Source organism: Mauremys mutica, chromosome 7 (assembly GCF_020497125.1).
Source record: "Mauremys mutica isolate MM-2020 ecotype Southern chromosome 7, ASM2049712v1, whole genome shotgun sequence".
NCBI classification, from domain to species: Eukaryota; Metazoa; Chordata; order Testudines; family Geoemydidae; genus Mauremys; species Mauremys mutica.
This window is the reverse complement of record NC_059078.1, coordinates 129,583,559-129,610,321: the sequence shown is the minus strand read 5'-3', so window position 1 is coordinate 129,610,321 and position 26,763 is coordinate 129,583,559. Positions and strand designations below refer to the sequence as shown.

General features: G+C 44.7%; 1 protein-coding gene across 11 annotated transcripts in view; it reads right to left on the bottom strand.

Annotated features, from left to right (window-relative positions):
- The window catches only part of ALDH18A1 (aldehyde dehydrogenase 18 family member A1), a 114,477-nt gene that overhangs the window by 47,403 nt on the left and 40,311 nt on the right, over nucleotides 1-26,763 (bottom strand). For 9 of the 11 annotated variants that reach the window (XM_045024026.1, XM_045024027.1, XM_045024025.1 and 6 more), the window contains 7 exons: nucleotides 23,192-23,415; nucleotides 21,836-21,985; nucleotides 21,625-21,729; nucleotides 18,318-18,476; nucleotides 17,718-17,808; nucleotides 5,326-5,450; nucleotides 514-658 (listed from right to left, as the gene is read on the bottom strand). In XM_045024026.1, coding sequence (XP_044879961.1) covers nucleotides 514-658; nucleotides 5,326-5,450; nucleotides 17,718-17,808; nucleotides 18,318-18,476; nucleotides 21,625-21,729; nucleotides 21,836-21,985; nucleotides 23,192-23,415 — 999 coding nt within the window. The remainder of the gene's footprint in view (nucleotides 1-513; nucleotides 659-5,325; nucleotides 5,451-17,717; nucleotides 17,809-18,317; nucleotides 18,477-21,624; nucleotides 21,730-21,835; nucleotides 21,986-23,191; nucleotides 23,416-26,763) is intronic. The other 2 variants (XM_045024034.1, XM_045024035.1) reach the window with 2 other exon arrangements.

Below are 26,763 nucleotides of genomic sequence, written 5' to 3'. Positions count from 1 at the left end.
ACTGGAGATTCCAACTCAGACCTTGAAATGGGAAGAAAGAACTGGAGTGGTGTCTGTCTGCACTGCCCTTTATACTCTTGGCACAGAACATGAGAAAAGCAGAAGCAAAGACCAAGGGATATTACTTGCTAGCATTTTCTGGTCTCAGGTGCATGGAGCACATGCGTATCCAGTAGAATACACAGAGACCAGCATTCAAAGAAGAATCAACTTTTACAAATAGAGACAAGGTGGGTGAAGTAATATCTTTTACTGGACCAACTTCTTTTGGGGAAAGAGACAGACTTTCAAATTACACAACTCTTCTTCAGGACCTGGCTCTCTAATATCCTGAGACCAACAGCACCGCAAAACAACTTTAAAAAATGTCCGTTTCCAATGGCCAAAGCACATTTTCCCAGTTATCCTAGAGCTATAAAGAAAGCATTAACTCATTCTGAACCCCCAGAAAGCCTACCCCACTCTATCATCCTCCACCCAATCCCCATCTCAAAATTCCAAATACCAACTTACCTGCAGGTTTTACCTCTGAAAAAAAAGTACCAACTTTTTTCCCCTCCACAATGTCTGTGATAACATGGCCAGAGATCTTTGGATGGGTTCCATTTGCGATCACTACAGAGGTGCCACCTTGGAGGGCCCATAGAGCTGCCTTCACCTACAAGGGAGGATAAAGCTAGTCCTGGGAAAAATCTCAATACCTAGCAAGCATTCTCCCGGCTCCTGAACTCTATTCTTAGTAATCATCTCCATCCTGATTATCTTTGGTCTTTTCGATTGTAAATTTTAAGCAGGGACCATCTGCTCTTAATACATTTGGAAATGTACAGGAGCTACCACAATCTAAGTAATACGTTTTGAAACAAGGTCATTTATTCCTGCTTTGTATTCTGTTGCTTGCCTAGTTTCTAACTCACGACTGTAATTTAAGTTCCCTTAACAGTCTACTGTGAGAAACTCTGTCAAAGGCTTTTTGAAAATACAGATAAGTCTATCAACTTCTCCTGCATCCACTATTTTGTTACCATACTTATAATATTCTAGTAGATTGAAGAGGCATACTTTTCCTTTGCTGAAGCTACCCTGAGTTGTCTCCATCATGTCATGATTTAAGTGTTTACAATTCTATTTTTTCAAATGATAGTTTCAACCAATTTTCCTGGTACAGGTAAGAGGATCATTGGTATTTAATTCTCAGAATTGTTACTAGTGCATTTTTAATGGAAAAGACAAAAATTTACTATTTTCCAGGGAGTACGTTATTTTAATGAGATTGCACATTTGTGAACAGCTCAGCCACTTCATTCTTGAACACCTTAAGGAATCCTGGATAGAGAACATCTGGGCACCATTTCTTTGGAAACCTTATTTCATCTCAACACCCAGTGATAAAGAATGATGCAGTCTATTTAGATTGCAAGCTTTTGGGGGGAATGACTACTATTCTGTTTGTCTAGAACAACTGTGTCCTGGTGTGACAGTGTACCCCATAAGGCTTCATGGGAATATGCTTATGAGTGTATGTATATATGATATAACTGGAATATGTTTTATGCTACATATGCCATGTAACATATCTATGTAAAGGATATGATCTACTGAATACATTCCTCCTATTTGTATGCATGTATCTTTTTTTTTACTTGAAGTTAGGAATATTGGCTATATACTTGCTTGATAGCCTTAGTAAAGCATTTGGTCAGCTTCTTGAGAAAGAAGTGTGCAAATTAAGTGCCCAATCAAGAACCACTTAAGCCAACGATGAATTCGAAGATGCCAATCCACATCGGAGCTTTCCCAGGGATGTGGCTTGGCTGGTAAGAAACTCAGTCATGCATGGACATGTGACTTGCCCATGTGACTCCAAAACTCCATCTTGGAGCTGGACTTTGCATAGGAGAGAGGAGGGGGTCTCCACCCACAACAGAAAATCTACTTAAACCCATGGGAGACCCCTCCATTTTGTCTTCAGCTGGCTAAAGAGATAGCCTCTCCACCCCCAAGGATACTTGAAAGAGACTGGAACAAAGGACAGTAACTACAGGGGGTGTGAGTGATTGCTGGACCCAGATTAGGAGGAGATTAGTCTGTAAAAGGAAGCTTACTGGAACTGGTGAGATTTTATTTGTATTCAGTTTTCTTAGACATAGACTTGCGTGTTCTATTTTATTTTGCTTGGTAATTCACTTTGTTCTGTCTGTTACTACTTAGAAACACTTAAATCCTACTTTCTGTATGAATAAAATCACTTTTTATTTATTATTTAATCCAGAGTATGTATTAATACCTGGGGTGGGGGGGGGACAGCTGTGCATCTCTCTCTATCAGTGTTATAGAGGGCGAACAATTTATACGTTTACCCTGTATAAGCTTTATATAGGGTAAAACGGATTTATTTGGGGTTTAGACCCCATTGGGAGTTGGGCATCTGAGTGTTAAAGACAGGAACACTTCTGTAAGTTGCTTTGAGTTAAGTCTGCAGCTTTGGGGCACGTGGTTCAGACCCTGGGTCTGAGTTGGAGCAGACTGGTGTGTCTGGCTCAACAAGACAGGGTGCTGGATTCCCAGGCTGGGAGGGAAAGCAGGGGCAGAAGTGGTCTTGGCACATCAGTTGGCAGTTCCCAAGGGGGTTTCTATGATCCAACCTGTCACACCTGGTTCTTGGTTGGGCTCTAGGCAAAACAATAGTAAATATTAACAGATTTCTGTACTCCAGTGGAGTCCAGTGGATCCAACAATTCTCTCATGGGCCTCCTGCTTCCAAAATAAAGAATTTCTTGTTGTTTCTATGCCTTTGGTAATTGCTATTCAAAATGCTTTGTGGCCCTCTGATTTCTATCCCGTGGTTCACCTGCTATAGTTCAGGCTGTTTGTCCCACTAGGGCTAAGTTTCCATTTTTCTTGCCCTCCTCCTTCCTTTTCTGCTCAGGGGGCTCCTATGCCAAGACTGAAGACTTTAATTTCCTCACTTTTGATTTTAAGGCCCTTTGGACGTGGTTCCTCAATTTTTTTGTTTTAAGTTTCCTTTCTGAAGTTAATGTCACAGTGCTGGATTTTCTATGATCCCACTCAAGCATTTAATTTTGTTATACAGTGGTCAATATTACATTATGGGTCAATTATATTTACTTCTTTTACCAGCTCCTGCACGCTGCTTAGCACTAAGCCAAGAATAGCCTCTCCTCATGTACTCTAGAGAGCAATCATTTAAGGTATCAAGAAATGGCTTCTCTGAAACCTTATCTCACTGTGACATCTCACCTATTCATATATGGTATCTGAGTCATTTATTACTGCTTTATTATATTTAATTGCCTCTGATCTTCCTCATTCCCTTCCTGGTTAGAATGCAGGTAGCATAACCATACCAGTATATTTGTATTATTACTTGGTACAGTGAAACCCCGCTATAACGCGACGTTTGGGGTCCAAAAACTTCCATCACACTAAATGCGGGGTCACGGTACAGTGGGATTTCAAACCAGTCAGATTGTCAGTGGTCCCCAAAGTGGTGCATTGATGTGCACTGCCTAGTGCCCAGCAGGGGACAGGAGCTGTGGCCCCCTGCCTGCCGGAGACAGAAAACTCCGGGGCTACGGGCGCCAGTACTCTCTGTCCCCGGCAGGTGCGGGGCCACGGCTTTTCTCCAGCTTCAAGAGAAGCCGCGGCTCCGCACCTTCCGGGGACAGAGAGCACAGGCGCCCGCAGCCCCGGAGTTCTCTCTCCCCGGCAGGCGGGGGCTGCGGCTCCTCTTGAAGCCGGAAAGAAGCTGCAGCCCTGCACCTGCTGGGGACAGAGAGCACCGGCGCCTGCAGCCCTGGAGTTCTCTATCTCCAGCAGGCACGGGGCTGCAGCTTCTCTCCCCTGCAATGGTGTTGGGGACCACTGGTACTGTACAGTACTGTGAAAACATTATCTAAGTTGTATCTGCTTTAAAGGGGAGCCAACCTATGATCGCGCTATATGCGATTTCGTGTTATAGTGGGGCACATTATTGCGAGGTTTGACTGTATTTGTATCCCTACAGATTGTGGTGTATGGTCCTCCTCATTTAAAAAAACTCTGATTTTATGGAATCTTTCAGATACAGGGTTGCTTTCTCGCCTTTGCCACTTTCCTGCATAATTTACAGGCCAGTATTACAGTGCCACCTTGACTTGGGGGATTCCACATTTCAGATATGCCTATTATGTCAAGTTCCTCTTCCACTTTCTAAACTGTCTAGTTTGCTTATTTTTCTTTTTAAGATTCTCTCAATATACAGGCATGTATAGTATTGTTTTGATCAAGTGTCTGCTTTTATTTAACCCATTTGTCTGGCACCGTGTAGCTTTTCCAGAACATACCTCTGATCTCAGTTCATCTCATCATTTCAGATGTAATTAAAGTCCAAACCTTTACTAGGAAATTCAGACTTGCCTTTTAAAATAGGGATATCCCCAATAGGTGCCCTTGTACACAATGAGTGCTCCTTTGCACCTGACAGCTTTCTCTGAGCTCCTAGTTTAAGTTCTATGCAAGAAGACAGCTTCATTTTGGTTGAGGTGGAATTCATTTTTATATAAGCTCTCCTCTCTCCCCAAAGTTTGTGTTATATTAAAATTAAACCCCTCCTCTTTACACCATCTTCTCATTCATACATTGAGACTCTGAAGTTCACCTTATCTAGCCAGCCCTTCATATGGAACTAAAACTATTTTAGATAACAGTACTGTAGAGGCATTGGACGTAAGCCTCTTTCCTAATAATCAACATTTACTGCAGATTTTAGGAAATCTCCCCAACACCTAACTAAGTAATTGGTACTAATATAAACCACAACAATGGACTCCTTTCCAGCATTCATTCGAAGTTTGTCTAGATGTCTCATGAAATCCACCACCCTCATGCATTCATAATAATGGATATTGGAGTGTCATGTATGTATGGCACTCAGGAGAAAAAAAACAAGTCCCTGCCCCAAGTATCCTGCAATCCACTTATCCCCAAAGAGGGGAGGAGGGCAGAAGGCTCAGGAGTTGTCTCCCACCCCCACCAAGGGGGGGTGGTATTTAATCCTTCTGTAATAGAACAAATACGTATAGAGAGGACTAAAACTCCCACTCTCCTCCTTTAGAAGCAGGCAACATGTATCAAAACAAAGAGACGACAGATGTAACCGGTCAAATTCAATATGTGATGCAAGAGAATAGTGTAAAATGCATTTTTATTCAAATGGGTCTAAAACAGGGCCCAGGAGAAAGGTAAATGGAACCTCATACCATTGCAGAACATTGATTTTGCCCTATGAAGAACAAAGCAGCACAGGCTTCAAGCTTCTCCTACCTTGGCCTCCATTCCTCCCATCCCTACCCGGGATTTGGTTCCAAATGTCACAGACTGCTGATCTCCAGGGTAAAATATGTCAATGAGCTTCGCGTCATCTGACCCTGGGGGACTGTCAAAGAGCCCTAAAATGGAAATGTGTTAAGTTAGCTCTATACAACCTTGGACTCTGAAATTCAGGAGAAAGGAACTCGGGAGAGGCTGGGAAACTGAACTTCCTTATACAGACTTGAGCGAACATTCTCCAGAGCACTCGTGTGCTTCCCCATGAACCCATCTTATAAGGCTGTAGGCTTTAAGTAACAATAGGTGCTATTCCCAAGAGTGACAATATACATGGATCCTTGAAGTATCACAAAGTTAAACTTGAAAAAAAGGCCACTAATATAGGAACAAAAATATGATACCCCCAGATATTCTGTGGTACCAAGACACTTGGAAAGCAGTGATGTTAGGAGTGGTCATGCAGTCAGAGTTGACAGAAAGTTAGACCTGAGTTTCCAATGCAATGTCTGCAAAAAACTAGTGTGATTTGGAATTGCATACACAAAGGCATCTCAGCATGGGCATGAAGGGGATCATTCCTCTCTCTCTTTGGTCTTAGGTAACATTTCTGGGCACCACATTTCAGTGAGATTGAACTGCCTTAAGTTTGTCAGAGAAGAATAAAATAGGATTAAATATTAAATACTGCTAATAGCGGGACTTGAGTCTAAATGTGTAATATCTGGAATTCATTTTTTTTTTTTAAACAGTCTACATTTCAGGCTGTTACCCTTTAATTCCCCCACTTCCCCTTAAACATCCTCTACCACTATCCCACCAGAAATTCCAGATAGAAATATCATTAGAAGAACATTAAGGTTATAAAGTAAACTTTGGTGTGTTTAAGGTTGTCTGTGAAAACCTAACTATTTCCTTGTGTGTGCATGCATGTGCATGTGCATGCGCACGCACACACACACACACACACACACGCTCTAATTACACAATCATATGCTTTTTGCAACAAGCCCTTCCTCATTCAGTGCTCAGTTTGGACAGTGTGTAGTGAATCAGAAAATGGTATGTAGCAGCTTCCTGCCTTAATCTAGTTTGTAACTGGGGTGGTCTGTGTGTTTTTTATATAAACAATAATCAGACAAAAGTTCAATGGGATATAGATAGAGAGATCCATAAATGAAATTGGGGTTCTTAAGGTAGCTCCCTGGAAAGGATTGAGGATCTTTTAAAATTCCTCTTCTTTTCCACAGCATCTGGTTTTTGAGCTCCACACAGTTGTTTCGGTATCTTAGAATATGTTATTGTTTATGTTAAATTTCCAGACAACACGTGGGGCTGTACACTAGATCTGCGGCTGACATTAATTTATAGTTCCCTCAACTCCTAGCAAATGGAAAGGCAGTGCCTTAACCACAAGAGTGGACTGGAACTCAGGAGATCTGAGTTCAAATTCCCAGCTCTGCCACAGATTCCCTATGTGACCTTGGCAAGTAACTAAATTTTTCTGTGCCTCAGTTTCCCACCTGTAAAGTGAGGATAGTGATACTTCCCTACTTCAGAGGTGCCATGAAGACTAGCCTTAGTGTTTAATAGGTGTTCTGTACTGTAGTAATGACTGCCATAACAAAAATAAAATGTCCCCTGTGAAGAATGAAGGAGTTATCTGTATTACTTTATTCATATTGCTGGAACTTTCAATTGTTTATGAGTGGGTGATGGCTATAGGAAGCGTAAGGGTTAACTGAGTTCTAAAAGGCTCTGTAAGACTACAGAAAGGTAAACAATGGATCTAGTTCATTCAATCATTTTGATGACTTCTGCCCATTGTCCAGGGGTCAAATTCCATGGATATTCTCACCTGTCCCTGAGGTTTATTTTCTTGAGGTGGACTCTTTAAGGCGACCACATAAGCTTCTCTGTTTTGCCAGGGTTTCAATATGTTGACGTGGTAGATCTACTCCTGCTTCTGGCAATTGGGCTGTTAAATCTCTAGTCAACCTCCCCGATGGCTTCTATTACTTCATACGGCCCCTGCCATCTGGCCAGGAGTTTGCTTTCAGCTGTGGGTACTAGCACCATTATCTGATCTGCTGTCCAGGATTTCCAAACCTTTGCTTGGTGATTATAATCGATCTGACGGGCCTCTTTTGCTCTTTCCAAGTGTTCCCACATGTTGGAGGTGACTTGGGCTATTTGGTCCTGCATCTGCATCACATGATCAATGATGTGCTGGAGGAACCAACTAGGGGCCGTGCTCCTCTTGACCTGCTGCTTACGAACAGGGAACAATTGGTATGGGAAGTAGAAGTGGGTGGCAACCTAGGCAGCCGTGACCATGAGATGGAGGAGTTCAGGATCCTCACAAAAGGAAGAAAGGAGAGTAGCAAAATACAAACTCTGGACTTCAGAAAAGCAGACTTTGACTCCATTAGGGAACTGATGGGCAGGATCCCTGGGAAGCTAATATGAGGGGGGAATAAAGAGTCCAGGAGAGCTGGCTGTATTTTAAAGAAGCCTTATTGAGGGCACAGGGGCGCAGGAACAAACCATCCTGATGTGCAGAAATAGCAAATATGGCAGGCAACTAGCTTGGCTTAACAGTGAAATCTTCGGTGAGCTTAAACTAAAAAAGGAAGCTTACAAGAAGTGGACATTTGGACAGATGACTAGGGAGGAGTATAAAAATATTGCTCGAGCATGCAGGGGTTTAATCAGGAAGGCCAAGGCACAACTGGAGTTGCAGCTAGCAAGGGATGCGAAGGGTAAGAAGAAGGGTTTCTATAGGCATATTAGCAACAAGATGGTGGTCAGGGAAAGTGTGGGACCCTTACTGGAAGGGGGAGGCAACTTAGTGACAGATGATGTGGAAAAAGCTGAAGTAGTCAATGCTTTTTTTGCCTCGGTCTTCACAGACAAGGTCAGCTCCCAGACTGCTGCACTGGGCAACACAGTATGGGGAGGAGGTGAGCAGCCCTCAGTGGTGAAAGAACAGGTTAAGGACTGTTTAGAAAAGCTGGACAAGCACATGTCCATGGGTCCAGATTTAATGTATCCAAGGGTGCTGAGGAAGTTGGCTGATGTGATTGCAGCACCATTGGCCATTATCTTTGAAAATTCGTGGTGATCAGGGGAGGTCCCAGACAATTGGAAAAAGGTAAATATAGTGCCCATATTTAAAAAGGGGAAGAAAGAGATCCCGGGGAACTACAGACCGGTCAGCCTCACTTCAGTCCCCGGCAAAATCATGGAGCAGGTCCTCAAGGAGTCCATTTTGAAGCACTTGGAGGAGAGGAAGGTGATCAGGAACAGTCAACATGGATTCACCAAGGGCAAGTCATGCCTGACCAACCTGATTGCCTTCTATGATGTGATAACTTGCTCTGTGGATATGGGGAAAGCGGTGGCTGTGATATATCTTGACTTTAGCAAAGCTTTTGATACGGTCTCCCATAGTATTCTTGCCAGCAAGGTCAAAGAAATATGGATTGGATGAATGGACTATGAGGAGGATAGAAAGCTGGCTACATTGCCGGGCTCAACAGGTAGCGATCAACAGCTTGATGCCTAGTTGGCAGCTGATATTAAGTGGAGTGCTCCAGGGGTCAGTCCTGGGACTGGTTTTGTTCAACAGATTCATATTCATAGATTCAAGGACCGGAAGGGACCTCGAGAGGTCATCGAGTCCAGTCCGCTGCCCTCATGGCAGGACCAAATACTGTCTAGACCATCCCTGATATACATTTATCTAACCTACTCAAATATCTCCAGAGATGGCAATTCCACAACCTCCATAGGCAATTTATTCGTGTTTAACCACCCTGACAGTTAGGAACTTTTTCCTAATGTCCAACCTAAACCTCCCTTGCTGCAGTTTAAGCCCCTTGCTTCTTGTTCTATCCTTAGAGGCTAAGGTGAACAAGTTTTCTCCCTCCTCCTTCTGACACCCTTTTAGATACCCGAAAACTGCTATCATGTCCCCTCTCAGTCATCTCTTTTCCAAACTAAACAAACCCAATTCTTTCAGCCTTCCTTCATAGGTCATGTTCTCAAGACCTTTTATCATTCTTGTTCCTCTTCTCTGGACCCTCTCCAATTTCTCCACATCTTTTTTGAAATGTGGTGCCCAGAACTGGACAATACTCCAGTTGAGGCCTAACCAGCGCAGAATAGAGCGTAAGAATGACTTCTCGTGTCTTGCTCACAACACACCTGTTAATGCATCCCAGAATCACGTTTTCTTTTTTTGCAACAGCATCACACTGTTGACTCATATTTAGCTTGTGGTCCACTATAACCCCTAGATCCCTTTCTGACGTACTCCTTCCTAGACAGTCTCTTCCTATTTTGTATGGGTGAAACTGATTTTTCCTTCCTAAGTGGAGCACTTTGCATTTGTCTTTATTAAACTTCATCCTGTTTACCTCAGACCATTTCTCCAATTTGTCCAGATCATTTTGAATTATGACCCTATCCTTCAAAGCAGTTGCAATCCCTCCCAGTTTGGTATCATCTGCAAACTTAATAAGCGTACTTTCTATGCCAATATCTAAGTCGTTGATGAAGATATTGAATAGAGCCGGTCCCAAAACAGACCCCTGTGGAACCCCACTTGTTATACCTTTCCAGCAGGATTGGGAACCATTAATAACTACTCTCTAAGTACGGTTATCCAGCTAGTTATGCACCCACCTTATATTAGCCCCATCTAAATTGTATTTGCCTAGTTTATCTATAAGAATATCATGGGAGACCGTATCAAATGCCTTACTAAAGTTTAGGTATACCACATCCACTGCTTCTCCCTTATCCACAAGACTCATTATCCTATCAAAGAAAGCTATCAGATTGGTTTGACATGATTTGTTCTTTACAAATCCATGCAGGCTATTCCCTATAACCTTACCACCTTGTAAGTGTTTGCAGATGATTTCCTTAATTACTTGCTCCATTATCTTCCCTGGCACAGAAGTTAAACTAACTGATCTGTAGTTTCCTGAGTTGTTTTTATTTCCCTTTTTATAGACGGGCACTATATTTGCCCTTTTCCAGTCTTCTGGAATCTCTCCCGTCTCCCATGATTTTCCAAAGATAATAGCTAGAGGCTCAGATACCTCCTTTATTAGCTCCTTGAGTATTCTAGGATGCATTTCATCAGGCCCTGGTGACTTGCAGGCATCTAACTTTTTAAAGTGATTTTTAACTTGTTCTTTTTTTATTTTATCTTCTAAACCTACCCCCTTCCCATTAGCATTCACTATGTTAGGCATTCCTTCAGACTTCTCGGTGAAGACCGAAACAAAGAAGTCATTAAGCATCTCTGCCATTTCCAAGTTTCCTGTTACTGTTTCTCCCTCCTCACTGAGCAGTGGGCCTACCCTGTCCTTGGTCTTCCTCTTGCTTCTAATGTATTGATAAAAAAATCTTCTTGTTTCCCTTTGTTCCCATAGCTAGTTTGAGCTCATTTTGTGCCTTTGCCTTTCTAATCTTGCCCCTGCATTCCTGTGTTGTTTGCCTATATTCATCCTTTGTAATCTGTCCTAGTTTCCATTTTTTATGACTCCTTTTTATGTTTTTTTATTAACATCTTTATTAATATTCTGATGATGGGATGAATTGCACCCTCAGCAAGTTCGCAGATGACACTAAGCTGGGGGGAGAGGTAGATACGCTGGAGGGTAGGGATAAGGTCCAGAGTGACCTAGACAAATTGGAGGATTCGGCCAAAAGAAATCTGATGAGGTTCAACAAGGTCAAGTGCAGAGTCCTGCACTTAGGAAGGAAGAATCCCACGCGCTGCTACAGGCTGGGGACCGACTGGCTAAGCAGCAGTTCTGCAGAAAAGGACCTAGGGATTACAGTGGACGAGAAGCTGGATATGAGTCAGTGGTGTGCCCTTGTTGCCAGGAAAGCTAAGGGCATACTGGGCTGTATTAGCAGAAGCATTGCCAGCAGATCGAGGGAAGTGGTTATTCCCCTCTATTCAGCACTGGTGAGGCCACAACTGGAGTACTGCATTCAGTTTTGGTCCCCGCACTACAAAAGGGATGTGGACAAATTGGAAGTCCAGCGGAGAGCATGAAAATTATTAGGGGGCTGGGGCATGTGACTTTTGAGGAGAGGCTGAGGGGACTGGGGTTATTTAGTCTGCAGAAGAGAAGAGTGAGGGGGGGGCGGGATTTTATAGCAGCCTTCACCTACCAGAGGGGGGTTCCAAAGAGGATGGAGCTCAGCTGTTCTCAGTGGTGGCAGATGACAGAACAAGCAGCAATGGTCTCAAGTTGCAGTGGGGAAGGTCTAGGTTGGATATTAGGAAACACTATTTCACTAGGATGCTGAAGCACTGGAATGGGTTACCTAGGGAGGTGGTAGAATCTCCATCTTTAGAGGTTTTTAAGGCCTGGCTTGACACAGCCCTGACTGGGATGATTTAGTTGGTGTTGGTCCTACTTTGAGCAGGGGACTGGAGTAGATGACCCTCTGAGGTCTTTTCCAACCCTAATATTCTATGTTTCTCACCTGGTTAGGCTATTCTTCCCAATCCTCCTTGGCAATGTCCAGTATGCCATGGGGATGATGACCATATAGCAGCTTGAAGGGGGAACGTGGTGGAAATCTGGGAAAACTTCCCTTATTGCAAACATCAGGTAAGGCAGTAAGGTATCCCACAATTTTTCCCGTCCCAGCTCACCACTTTCTATATCATATTCTTCAGTGTCCTATTAAAGCATTCAGTGAGACCATCAGTCTGTGGACGGTAGACTTAGCTTCATAGGACCTATATCTGGAGCATCGCACACAGGTCCTTCACCAATTTTGATGCAAAGGGGTTCCTTGATCTGTTAAGATCTCTTTGGATATCCGTACCCTAGAGACAATTTGAATCAATTCCTTTGCTATCATCTTGGACACTGTTGTTCTTAGGAGGGCGGCTTCTGGGTATTAGGTGGCATAATCCAGAACAACAAGCACACTCTGATGACCCCTGGCTGACTTCTCCAATGGGCCTATTAGATCCATGGCTATCCTCTCAAACAGGACTTCAATAATTTGTATTAAAGGGGCCCTTAAGTGCAGTTGTGGGCCATGTAATTGGCATTCCGGGCAGGAGGCGCAATATCGAACCTCCATATAAACTCAGCCAGAAGAACCGCCGTAGGATTTGATCAAGGGTCTTATCTACCCCGAGATTTCATCTGAACAAATGACTATGGGCTAGGTACAACACTGCCCTCTGGTGCCTTCGAGGTACCAGGGGCTGCTCCACTTCTTGCTCTTGTATTCGGACCACTCTAGGCCCTGGGCCTTTGGCTTTCCCCTTCACCAGGATTCCATTCACCTCAACTATCTTTTTTCCCAATATTGTGGTGCAGTGGCTCATTGGCTTGGTCCTGCCCAAAATTCTTAAATGAGGGCCCAATATGTTCAAATTCAAGAAGACCTATTTCTGTTTCACCCACAGGATTGGTCACTGCGGAATTGGATCCAGCTTCCGGTTCGTCAACTATCCGAGTCGCCCTCCTGCCTGCTGGATGGCCTTTTGGTTCTGGGCCAAGATCCTGGTCCCCAATCTTTTGTCCGTCCTTCTTTACTGCCTAGTTTTCCAGGGCTTCTCCGTGCAGAGAATAAGTCCTGGGCTAATTTAGAGAAAACTAGGAGAGGACTAGCTACTGGAGCCACAGTATCAATCCTGGGGTCACTACCTTCCCGACTCATCCACTGGGAGTAAGTTTCCAAACCCTGGGAAGTCTCATCCTATGAGGAGCACATATGGGAGCTTAGCGACCACTCCCACCATTCACCCTTGTCGTGTTCCCCCTGTTCAATTTGTACAGGGATGGTCAGATAGTAACTGACAGCCCCACGTGCACAGGTTATTCCTGTGCATTTGGCTATAGACAGCTGGTTCTGCCCTACTAGGTTTCACTCGAGACCAGCATGATGGCACTTCTGGAGTTTACTAATGCAATGGTCTCTATGCCTTCATCCTAACTGGCTGTGTGTATCTATGTGGGGTCATCGTGACTCCCATGCAATTGATCAGGCCACATGGATCTTCACAATCACCCAGACTGCACTGAATAGGCTCCTCAATGTTAGGACACTGGGCTGCTATATGCCCTAGTTTCCCCACAAGCATAACATACATATACAGAGCTCGGGGTATCCCCCTATTCTTTAGGCTATAGGGTCTTACCCCACGACCCTCTCTCCCCAGTTCCCCAAGTCCCTTTGCAGCCTCAGGCCACTCTTCAGCATCCTTGATCCCCAACCTAGTTCTGCCTGACCCTTCAAAAGTCTGGGCCTTCAGGATGGGGACTGGCCTCTTTATCCACTGCATCTCTTCCCCGGTAGTCTAAGAAAGTTTCTGACCGTTAAATGCCTCTCTGCAAGTGTGACCAAATCTTAATAACAGAAGGGGTCATTCCGGCTAACCCATCCTCTTAGGTCTGATGGTAGTCGTCTCATGAACTCATCCAACACTAAGACTTCTAGAATCTTCTCCATACTGTGGATCTTGGGGCACAGCCATTTCCGAATTAGATGAATCAAGTCGAACAGTTGTGACCTTGGTGCTTTGGTGTTCTGGTACCTCCACTCATGGAACCTCTGGGCCCTTGTAGCTGTCATCATCCCAGACCTCGCCAGGAGCTCAGCCTTCAGTTGGGTGTAATCTGTGGCAGCTTCCGCTGCCATGTCCTAGTAGGCCTTCTGGGCTTCCCTACACAGGAAAAGGGCAAGGATGCTGGCTCACTGGTCTTGTGGCCAGGGCTTCTGAAGGGCCATTTTTTCCAAGGTGAGAAGATATGCCTCCACATCATCTTCCATAGCCATGTTTGGTAGGTAACTTCTGGCCCTTAGGGATTGAGTCCCATCACGGCCATGTGTCAGAGCAGCCAGGGCCTTCAGCAGGTTCACGACCTCCTGCAGGATGGCTCGATCCTGGGTTGCCTGGTTCATCACTAGTTGATTTATTTTCTGCTGTAGCCATACCAACTCCTGTTGCGTGGCCATCTGGATCCTGGTAGCCTCTTGTTGCGCTCCCATGGCCTACACCAGCACCCTCATTATGGGGTACATTTTTGGGGTGGGCTAAAATCAGCCCCACTCTAGACAGTATTTGTCTTCCCACTCTGCGTTCTCTTATCAGTGCTGTGACACTGACACCCCAACACCCCAATATTCACCACTGTCATGTAATTAGGATATATATTGTACAGAGTATGTCTTTTAGGTATCATTCTAAAAGTCTTGATCTGTTAAACATTAATATCTCGTAGGATTGTATGTGTTATCATTGTATGTGAAATTATGAAGTTTGCTATGTATGTGTTACTGAAACATGTTGTGAGGTTGAAAGCACCCACAAACAGCCTTTCAGGTACAACAGTAAAAAGGCTAAACAATGCTATCATAGAATCATAGAATCTCAGGGTTGGAAGGGACCTCAGGAGGTCATCTATTCCAACCCCCTGCTCAAAGCAGGACCAAACCCAACTAAATCATCCCAGCCAGGGCTTTGTCAAGCCTGACCTTAAAAACCTCTAAGGAAGGAGATTCCACCACCTCCCTAGGGAACCCATTCCAGTGCTTCACCACCCTACTAGTGAAATAGTGTTTCCTAATATCCAACCTAAACCTCCCCCACTTCAGCTTGAGACCATTACTCCTTGTTCTGTCATCTGCCACCACTGAGAACAGTCTAGATCCATCCTCTTTGGAACCCCCCTTTCAGGTAGTTGAAAGCAGCTATCAAATCCCCCCTCATTCTTCTCTTCTGCAGGCTAAACAATCGCAGTTCCCTCAGCCTCTCCTCATAAGTCATGTGCTCCAGCCCCCTAATCATTTTTGTTGCTAATGGCTTATTAAGGAAATGCACACAAGCACAAGGATTACCCGAGGGACTGTGTACAATAGAAACCTCAGAGAGATAGCACTACACTATGGGAACTGTTTGACCCAGATCACAGTGAAAGAGCTTTCCAGCAAGTGAGAAGATGATATAGAGGGGGACAATGACATCAGGGGGGGGGGGAACCTCTCTCTCCCTGCAACAACACACCTGGAAACACCTGAGGGGCAAGGACTGAACTGTGGGAAGTGATGGTCCCAGGCTAGAAGAATCTTTAGCCTGTGTATGAAAACCTGGGAAAGCCAAGGCAACTTGTGACTTAAGAGTCTGCCACCCTGTTTATCACTCAGTGAGAATTTGCTGATTTATATCCAACCTATCTAGTGTGTTAAAATCAGTTTGCAGTTTCTGGTTATTTACTAAGGTAATCTGCTTTGATCTGTTGGCTATCCCTTATAATCATTTAAAATCTACCTCTTGTACTTAATAAATTTGTTTGTTTTAAACCCAGTTTGTGTAATTCATAACAGGGGTGGGGGGATGGGGCTGCAAAAAGATGTGCATCTCTCTCTCCACAGTGAAGGAGAGGGTGAATTTCAATTAGCTTACACACTGTACAGTTCTCGATGAAGCACAAGACAAGACAATTTTGGGTTTTCTCTTCAGAGTGCTAAGCAATTCCTTACCTGAAAGCCTTCCTATGCAGTACTGACTTCCATTTCTGTCTTTCTGCAGCTGGGGGTGTCCCTACCTCTGTTTGTGCTATAAGAGGCTTGAGGGCCTGGCTTAGCAGGAGAGGGAGCCCAGGCTGGTGTAACAGGCGGGCTCAGTGGTACCCCAGCACACAAGGTGGCACCCCGAAAATGGAGCAACCTGTTGCAAGTAATTTCAAGGTAGGCCTCAGGATAGGCCCAAAGAGGTTTCCTCCAGCAAACAAAAAAGAAACCAATTTACAAACACAAAATAAAAGGGGATATCTTTCCCCGCCCCCTTTGCTTGGGTGCTCTTGTCCCCAGGGTGTCAGTCTTTCCCCTAAACAGGCACTCAGCTTTGGGGGTTTCCCCCAGAAGGAGGAGAGCAGCCTCTCACCCTGAAGAAGCCTGTCTTCCTGCTGCCACTAGCCCTGCAATGACTTGTCTCTCCTCCCCCTCTCTAACCAGAGCAAGGGCTTTTAAAGATCTCAGGGAGTGCTTAAACTGGACTCAGGTGTTCCTAACTGACCTAAGGTAACCCCTTCTCAGCTTATAGGAAAAAGGGCCTTTATCATTCTAGGGCTAACATACCTGCCTTCTATCACCCTCTGGCAGCTCCCAACCAGACTTTATCACACCCCCACATTCTGACTGGATCATGTGAAGAGTGGATAATGGCCAAAGTGTCAGGCAGCTGGTTCGACATGAATTAGAAAGCTGTTGTGGCTCCAGCTTCTGCAATGCTAGGATCACATAGTATACACTGCAACTTGTCACTGTCGTAAAAAACTTAGACAGAAGAGAAGAGAATCCACCTTGCATGAGGTGCAAGAGCCCAAGGATCATGTTCAAATATGAACTATATAAAAGCATACAGCAGGCCCTGCTCCATTCAGCGTTCCCATTGGATATTCAGCAGGTTCTGAACACCTAGACAGCAAGAAGGGGCCAAAAGTGCACTCTCTCATCTAAACTTGGCAGTTACAGCGATGTAGAAGTAACTTCTATCCCATTTAAAATAATGGAACATTAAGAGAAATTGCTAAACCTCTACAGGATAATGGAATGATGAATGACAGGCAGCAGTGGGGGCTTACCAAAAATGTCTTAGCACATTTGATTGCTTTGTTTCAGAGAGTTACAAAATTAGAATGTAGGGTTGGCACCACTGTCCATGTGATCTGAAGGGGAAAACAACCTTTTGCCAAAAATTGCTATTTATCCAGTGCCCAAATTTTATTTTGCTGCTCCTGTTGCAGAGAGAGGTTTTTGTCCTAGCTCTGAAGAGTTTACACTCTGAAGGAGACCATATACAGACCAAAAAAATATGGAAAAATATATGACATACAAGTAAATGAATTGGTCTTAGACATGTTTCTCGCTGATTTTATGTTTTATGGGGGTATGTAGCAGACTGTGGCAGGGCCCCCTTGGCTTCTGCTAGGCTCACAAAAGTCACTTTGAGACCCTGGGTTTTGTAACCACTGGTGCACTTTATTCTCAGGCTTGTTCCCACCACTGTTTCACCATGTACTAGTAACCCTTCACTGTCCGCAGGCAGGAGGGAAGGGAAAGCTACCTCCCTGCTTCCATTCCCTGCCTTTTCCCTTTTCTCCTGCTCTCCCCTGGCTTCCGTCCCCTGAGGCTTTTATGCAGCCTGAGGATAATTAAGTAGCCGCTGTCTCTGCCTCCCCAATTAGGGCCAGGCTACCTCCAGCTTGCTCTAATTTGTTCCCCTGATGAGGAGCAGGCATGATAAAGGGCTCAATCTGCAACCCTTTGCCCAGCACTGTGTCATAGGGTAGAAATTGTTGATTTAACCACAGGCAAAGGAGTAAGTCACATACCTTCTACATCTGAGAGAACAATCAGGAGATCAGTCTTCATTTCTACAGCCAATCGTGCTGCCAGACTATCATTATCCTTAACGCTAATAACCTGAAATACATACAGAGGTCAGCAACACCAGCAGGAGAGAGAAACTAGCAAACACTGACTGTGCCCTACAGTGAACAACAAATATCAGTATTACCATGCCCCTCTGCACTGCTTGTCCATATTATACTGTGTGCTCTATGGGGTGGAATCTTTGTATGGAGTTGAGCACAATGTTAGCATTCAGTAAACAAGTAGTAATATCCTATCCAAATCAGTCTATGCTCTGCAAAAAGCAAGCCATGCTAATGTCTACTCCCCATCCAAATCAATGCATCTTGTCAAAAGCAAGCTGTGTCAGTACCCATTCCCTAATTCTTCTGTCCATACCATTCCGCTTAACTGTATGGACTTTCAGCTCCCAGCATCACTGTGCTTCTTCTGTTCTTACATTTTCCATTTCCCCTATTGGTCACTCCAGGATATCCAGATTATTACAGTGTTAGTGAGTCATGCATTCATGCTCTAGCAGGTCCTATAGCAGGATCCACCCACTGAAATACTTTACCCACATTTACCCCCTGAAGATCACTGTTTGGTTCTGGAGGTGGAACAACAGCATCATTGGTGTTAATAATAGGGACAATGTTCATCCGCAGCAGCTCATGCAATGTCCCATTTAAATTCCGACGCTTCTGTTCATCATGGAAATCCAAATTGGTGACTAAAATCTGAAAAGGAGAAAGACTCTGAACAAGAATTTGATCTGCAGCCACCAAGTATGCAAGTAAAGAGACATCCACAACAGATCGGTCAAGGCTCTCTAGACCACAAGGGCAGCAAGATGGGATTAGTTAAAAGATGCAGAGGATAGTTGAGAAATTTAATTCTTTGGACCACTCTTTATTGTAGAATATGAGACATACATAGCTATCTCCAAATAGTCCTTTTCACAAGAAATCAGAACATGGGCTGGCTAAATCTCTATGAAACAATCTTAGAAACTCACATGCAGGTTCTGGTTATGACTTTTAAATCCCCAAGACCATTTGTGATCAGATTATTTGAGACACCCTCTTTCTCCCCATACAATATCTCCACAAATGCAATAAACAGAGAGGCTTAATTTAGAGCTTCCTTCTTCTGAACAGGAAGGTAAAGCTGGCAGATTATTTATTCTCTGATGTCCCTTCAGCTCTGAAATTCATTTCCTCCTTGGTCTGCCAGAACCTAGCTCCATTGACCTTCTGGACATGCTGCAAACACCATAGTTTCTTTCAGACATTTGGGGAGGCAGCCAAGTAAAGAAGGGGATGACCTGTGGAGTCGATTTTTCCCCATCTCTATTTTGGCATTGTTTCTGAGAACTGAGTACAACTGAATCCACTGTGAGACACTGGAGTAGTTTTTTGAATTTTAATTTAGGAGCCCAATGATTTTAATATGATTTTAATTTAATCCTTATAAATATACAATGGGACAGCTGTGTTCATATTCAAGCCAGATTAGAATCCAGCTCACTCTCCTATAGTTTTTTTAATGCTACAGTGCAAAGATAAGTACATTTTAGCCAGTGAATTCAGTAGATATTGTATGATGGAACACATACAGCGAGCAGGTCTATTGAGAGAGAAGGTGACATTAGGTTCTCAGGTACCATGGTGATAGTTGTGGTATAAGGCCCAAGACAGATGTTTATATAGGCAGAGTATAATTGCACTTCATAGCAAGATCTTCTCCAAGTACCCGAGTACAGCAATTCAAACAATAATGCTATAACATGAGTTAAAAAGAAAAAAAAGAGGCTCATGGCTAAGTGTATACAGTATGGAACAGAAGAGATTTTAATGAATAGAATCCACATTTGAGGACTCACTTTTTACATTTCTCTCGTGAGCTTTATATTCAGTTTGATCGTTCTAATTTTGTTTGCAGCAGGGCAATCAAATGATTAAAAAAATTAATTGTGATTAATTGGGACATTAAAAAATAGTTGCAGTTTTAATCACACTGTTAAATAATAAAATACCACCATTTATTTAAATATTTTTGGATAGTTTCTACATTTTCAAATATATTGATTTAAATTACAACAGAATGCAAAGTATACAGTGTTCATTTATTTTTTATAACAAATATTTGCACTGTAAAAAAAAATAAAATATTTTTCAATTCATGTCATACAAGTACTATAGTACAATCTCTTTAGATTTTGTGTAGATTTTTTAAAAACACATACCTGCCCTGCACACAAAAATAAAACAATGTCAAACTTTAGTGCCTACAAGTCCACTCAGTCCTATTTCTTGTTCAGCCAATCAGAAGTAAGGGTGACATGGTATATGGTGTATTGCCACCCTTACTTCTGCTGTAGCTTGTGGTGCCTGGCACTTGGCATACAGCTCAAGATGGGCTCTGTGCTATAGCATGGAGGCTGCATCTTGCCAGAGCCCTTGGCCATCTCACAGTCCTCTGGTGGCTTCTGGCTCACCACAGGTGCCATTTCATATTTTGGTTTGATGTGAGTGTGTGGGGGATGGGTGGGGGGGGAGGAAGAGAGAGCGCAAGAGAGAGAGAGCGCGCGCGAGTGTGCTGGAGGACAATGAGTGTGTGTGTGTGTGTGTGTGCGCGCGTGCGCGCACGTGCTGGGAAAGCGCTGTGTCTTTAATCAGAGCATTCAGGAGCTTGAATGCTTTTTCAGCCAACAGCAGCTGCTGTTGGCAACAATGACTCCTGAGACAGTACCAGCTGACAGGCTCCCCCTGTTCCCTGACTCCAGCTCAGCAGCGACTGGGTACACAGGTGGGGGGAGGGAGACACCCCAACATCAGCCTCTCTCACCCCCACTCTGCGCAGCAGACAAGAGGCAGGTTCCCAGTCTGGAGCAGCTTGGCCAGGGCAGCTCCATGGGTGCAGGGGCGGAGGAAGTGGGAGCAGCAGTTATCATGGGAGATGGGGGCGTGAGACCAGTTCCGAAGCATTTCGATAATCTGAGCATCTGGTCTGGATATTTCATAGTCTCCTCTCCCCAGCCACCTCCTGCTCATTGCCACAGCCTGTGCCTCCCTCCCTGCCCGGCTGCTGCCAAGTCCCATCTCCAGAGGTGTGCGATTAACGCTCGTTTAAAAAAAGTGTTATTTTGTTGAGTTAATTGCATGCGTTAACTGCGATTAACTGACAGTCCTAATAATGATTCTACATTTGTAAGTTGCACTTTCACATTAAAGAGATTGCACTACAGTACTTGCATGAGGTGAATTGAAAAATACTATTTCTTTTGTTTATCTTTTTAAGGTGCAAATATTTATTAAAAAAAGTAATATAAAGTGAGCACTATACACTTTCTATTGTGTTGTAATTGAAACCAATATATTTGAACATGTAGAATAATATCAAATATATTTATTATAAATTTAAATTGGTATTCTATTATTAACAGTGTGATTAAAACAGTGATGAATTGTGATTTTTAATCTAGTTAATCTGTTTTGCACTAATTGCTTGAGCTAACTGCGATTAATTGACAACCCTAGCTTTCAGTTCTCAGACCTTCACTCCTGATCATCAGCCCCATCTCTTTGGCCTAACCTAGGGCCAACAACCAGGTGGTCTGGGATACACAATTGTTTAAAAGTGTCCAATGCCAGCAAAAAATGTGTTTTTTCTTTAACTAGAACATAAAATTTAAGTGATATTCACCAGAACAATTTCCTTTGAGATATTCACACCAAGTTCTAAACCGCTCAGAAATGGAATTACAATGGAAATCTAGGAAGACAGTGAATAGAACAGAACAGGTCCCTCTCGAATTAATAAGACTGGTTCCAAAAGATGGACTGAAGTATCAATCCACAGGCAAGGGAAAGCGCAGTCCCTTACCTGAGCTGCACAAATGCTGTACTGTGTAAACATGGCCTCATAGAGAGCCATCAGTCCACTCTGCCCAGCTGCTGCACAGGCTCGTGCCTCCAAGACTGGAATAGCCTTAAAAGATTAGAGAACATAGCTGTCAGCCAATTGACAGGAAGGGATATAAGCTGACTCAGCCCAACATTTAATAGAAGAGCAGATGACTACCTCAGCCACTCACCATGTCCTTTAGCTGGTTCTGTCCTGAATGGAGGGCCTGCCTCACACTTTGAGAAAGCAGGATCTCATGGCGCAATCGCTGTTTTCCAAAGGCCACAGCACCACTGGTGACTATCATCATTTCCCGACCCTGATTCTGCAGCATTGACACCTACAGGTGTGGAGAATCAAAGATCAGGACCTAGAGCAGGAAAGTTACTAGCTTACTGATTCCATTCTCCCTCTTTGTACAGTTTAAGAGCATTTTGTGCCTCATCAATTCCTGGAGACTGAAGTCTTCTGCTTATCCAAAGTACTTATACGGTAAGCAAGTAACAATGTAAGATGCCCTCCTCCGAGGAGAGAACCTATATGGCCCTTGCTATACTTGGCCCCATCATGGTAGCAATTTTTCTAATGTAAACACCTGGACTAATCAAGCCATAGGACAGGCATCTGATGGAAGCCAGTCTGTCCACCACCACAGCTGGTGTTATTTCAAGCAGAGACTAGAGGCGAGCAGCCCATATCCTATTACCAGACTTATCATTGACCATCCATGCCCACAGCTCATATTTAAACAGCAATGCTACATCTGAGATATAAAGAATCTGTCATTTCTTATACCTTGCAAACACATCATGCTTTGCCCCTTCCACCTCCCAGCACCTGGCTCCCTAGTTCCTTTCACAAATCAAGTACCACATACTTCCTTAATGCAACAAGGTTTTGTACACATTCATCAAGTATACACTAGATCTGTCCCTCTCCAGCTAGGTTTCTGGGAAGAGAGCCTGTTAGGATAAGAATCATCAATGTAGCAGAAGTAGGATCAACTCACTAGATGCCAACTGGCAGAGTTTGTTAACCAGAATTTTAACTGGATATGGAAGAGTTTTATTTAACTCAATTATTATACATTCATAATGTATCAAGTGCCAGTTACTGTTTAATCCACGTGTCAGAGCAATTTAAACATCAGCAGTGAAGCCCTGACAGAACACTATTCACTGGGATTATACGCCACAACATTTTTCAACAAAAGAAGTGGCAACAAGAGATACTCACTTCCAACTGCATCCCAGGACAAAATGTTCTCCCTCATTCCCTGAAGGCTCTTCCTCCTCCAGCTGAAGGCAGGAACTCCTACTAGGTTTATTTCTGCATACTGCAGGTTCTCCTTTTGCACCACTCTTTACGTATATTAGGCCACATGACTCCCTCACTACATCTTCCCCCTCTGCATACACCTCAGTTTTGCCACATTATGATAAAAGCTGCAGTTAAAGTCTCCTGCTAAGTTTTGTTATACAAACTTTAAGGAGACATTGGACTAGCCAGTTTGCAAGAGCACTAGGTTTTTTAGCCATAAAGTTACCTGCTCAACAATAGATGCCAACCGCCCAAGAGCCAATCCACACTCATCCCCTCGAGTCACAACAGCACTACCCAGCTTCACCACAATCCTTTTAGCATGCTTCAGCTCACTGCGATGTGCAAATGACTTGCCATGTGTACGACTGAGGGGCATGGTGATAAATGGGATGTTGCTCCAGCAACGGATAGATTCATTCCTTAACACCAGGTTATGGACAGGCAAATCTGTGGTTAAAAAACAAAAACAAACAACCACCACATGAAAGACAGGGAGAGATCCCATACTCCCAAATGTTGAACCTACAACTTTGAACACTTAGTTCAGACCTCCCTCAACCCTTTATCTGTCAAGATTACCCCATCTTGAACCTAAAATCCCACAACGTGCACTCAGTATTCTGACTTCTAAGCTCCTGGAATGTATCCAGTTTCCAAGTGACTAAAGCCTGGTCTACACTAGGCGTTTAAATCGGTTTTAGGAGCGTAAAACCGATTTAACGCCACAACCGTCCACACTAGGAGGCACCTTATATCGATTTTAATGGCTCTTTAAACCGGTTTCTGTACTCCTCCCTAACGAGAGGAGTAGCGCTAGTATCGGTATTACCATATCGGATTAGGGTTAGTGTGGCCGCTGATCGACGGTATTGGCCTCCGGGCGGTATCCCACAATGCACCACTGACCGCTCTGGACAGCAATCTGAACTCGGATGCAGTGGCCAGGTAGACAGGAAAAGCCCCGCGAACTTTTGAATATTTCCTGTTTGCCCAGCATGGAGCTCCGATCAGCACATGTGGCGATGCAGTTAAAAATCAAAATAAAGAAAGAGCTCCCGCATGGACCATGCGGACGTGATCGCTGTAAGGGCAGGCAAATCTGTTCTATCAGCGCTCCGTTACAGAAGACGAAATTCAAAATCATTTTTTTAAAATCTCCAGACAGACGCCATAGCAGGGGCTCAGCGCACTGCTGCGTGACAAGCGTAATGGAAAGCCAAAGAATCAAATGGACGCTCATGGACTGGAGGACTCAAGCTATCCCACAGTTCCTGCAGTCTCCGAAAAGCATTTGCATTCTTGGCTGAGCTCCAAATGCTTCTAGGGTCAAACACCGTGTCCGCGGTGGGTCAGGGCATAGCTCGGCAATTTACGCACCCCCCCCAGAAGTGAAAGGGAAAACAATCCTCTCTTGACTCTTTTACATGTCACCCTATCTTTACTGAATGCTGCAGACAGACGCGATGCTGCAGCCGTCAACACTAACATCCTCACTCCCCCCCCGCCATGGGTGGCTGATGGTGCAATACTACTGATACCCGTCCTCGTCATCAGTCTATTGGCACATGGGGCAGTGCAAAAGGGCTGGTAACCATGCCGACTAGCATCAGTGAGGTCAATCAAGGGCGCCTGGCCCTAATTTTTCCTTGTAGATGGTGCAGTATGGCTGGTAACCATCCTCATAATATCAACAGGGGGCTGAGCTCCATCAGCCCCCACCCTTCACGTGTAAAGAAAAGATTCAATTGCCCCTGGACTAGCAGAGGGATGCTGGGCTCCTCTTCTACACACTCCTTACTGTCCTGCCTGGACTATCATAGCAGCTGGAAGCTGCCTTCCACTCATTTCTCACTAACAAGTCACTGTGTCTTATTCCTGCATTCTTTATTAATTCATCACACAAGTGGGAGTGCAATGCTATGGTAGCCCAGGAAGGCTGGGGGAAGAACGGAATCAACAGGTGGGGTTGTTGCAGGAGCACCCCCTGTGAATAGCATACAGCTCATAATTTCTGTGGGATCTGACACAGAGCAGCTGGGCTCTCTGGCTCTATGATACAGTGGTTCTCTAGTACACTTGCCCATATTCTAGGCAGGACTGATTCTATTTTTAGATACCAAAAAGGAGGGATTGACTCAGGGAGTCATTCCCAATTTTGGCTTTTGCGCCCCTGGCTGATTGGCCAGGGGCACTTATGACAGCAGCAAATGGCACAGTGCAAAAGGACTGGTAACCATGACCATCTTATTACCAATTTATGGTATGGTAGATGGTGCAGTATGGCTAGTAACCATCTCTGCTATCATGCAAAAGCAAAAGCATGCTTCTGTGTAGCGCTGCTGAATCGCCTCTGTGAGCGGCATCTATTACACATACAGTGACAGTCACAAAAGGCAAAACAGGCTCAATGATTGCCATGCTATGGCATCTGCCAGGGCAATCCAGGGAAAAAAGCCGCGAAATGCTTGTCTGCCGTTGCTTTCCCAGCGGAAGGAGTGACTGACATTTACCCAGAACCACCCGCGACAATGATTTTTGCCCCATCAGGCACTGGGATCTCAACCCGGAAGTTCCAAGGGGCGGGGGAGGCTGCGGGAACTATGGGATAGCTACGGAATAGCTACCCACAGTGCAACGCTCCAGAAATTGACACTAGCCTCGAACCGTGGACGCACACCACCGATTTAATGTGTTTAGTGTGGCCGCGCGCACTCGATTTTATAAAATCTGTTTTACAAAACCGGTTTATGCAAATTCGGAATAGTCCCGTAGTGTAGACGTACCCTAAGAAAGAAGCAATGCAAGCCATTGCTGGGCCTGATATACACTGCAGTGTATAAGACCCATACTGGGTCAGACCAATGGTTCATTTAGCCCAGTATCCTGTCTTCCAACAGTGGCTAATGCCAGGTGCTTCAGAGGGAATGAAAAGAACAGGGCAATCGTCCAGTCCCAGCATCTGGAAGTGAGAGGCTTAGGGATGTCCAGAGCATTGGGGTTACATCTCTGACCATCTTGTGTAATAGCCATTGATGGACTTATCCTCCATCACTTATCTAGTTCTTTTCTGAATCCACTTATACTTTTGGCCCTCAGAACATCCCCTGGCAAGGAGTTCCACAGGTTGACTGTGCACTGTGTGAAGTACTTCCTTTTGTTGTTTTAAACCTGCTGCCTATTAATTTTAATGGGTGACCCCCTAGTTCTTGTGTTGTGAAGGGGTAAATAAAACGTTTCTTTATTCACTTTCTCCATACCATTCACAATTTATAGACCACTATCAGGGCCGGCTCCAGAGCCCAGCGGGGCAAGCACCTGCCTGGGGCGGCCCTTTCCCGGGGGGGCGGCAGGCTGGGCCGGCGGACCTGCCGCAGTCATGCCTGCGGGAGGTCCACCGGAGCCCCGGGAGCAGCGGACCTGCCGCAGGCATGACTGCGGAGGGGACGCTCGGCCGGCGGCTCCAGTGGACCTGCCGCAGGCATGACTGCAGACGGTTCGCGGGTCCCGCGGCTCGGCTAGACCTCCCGCAGGCATGACTGCGGCAGCTCAACGGGAGCCGCCGGACCTGCGAACCGCCCGCAGCTGCGGGAGGTCCAGCCGAGCCGCGTGACCAGTGGACCCTCTGCAGTCATGCCCGCGGGAGGTCCGCTGCTCCCGCGCGCCTCCCGGGCATGACTGCTTGGGGCGGCCAAAAACCTAGAGCCGCCCCTGACCACTATCATGCACCTCTTAGTCATCTCTTTTCCAAGTTGAATAGGCCCAGTCTTTTTAATCTCTACTCATATGAAAGCTGTT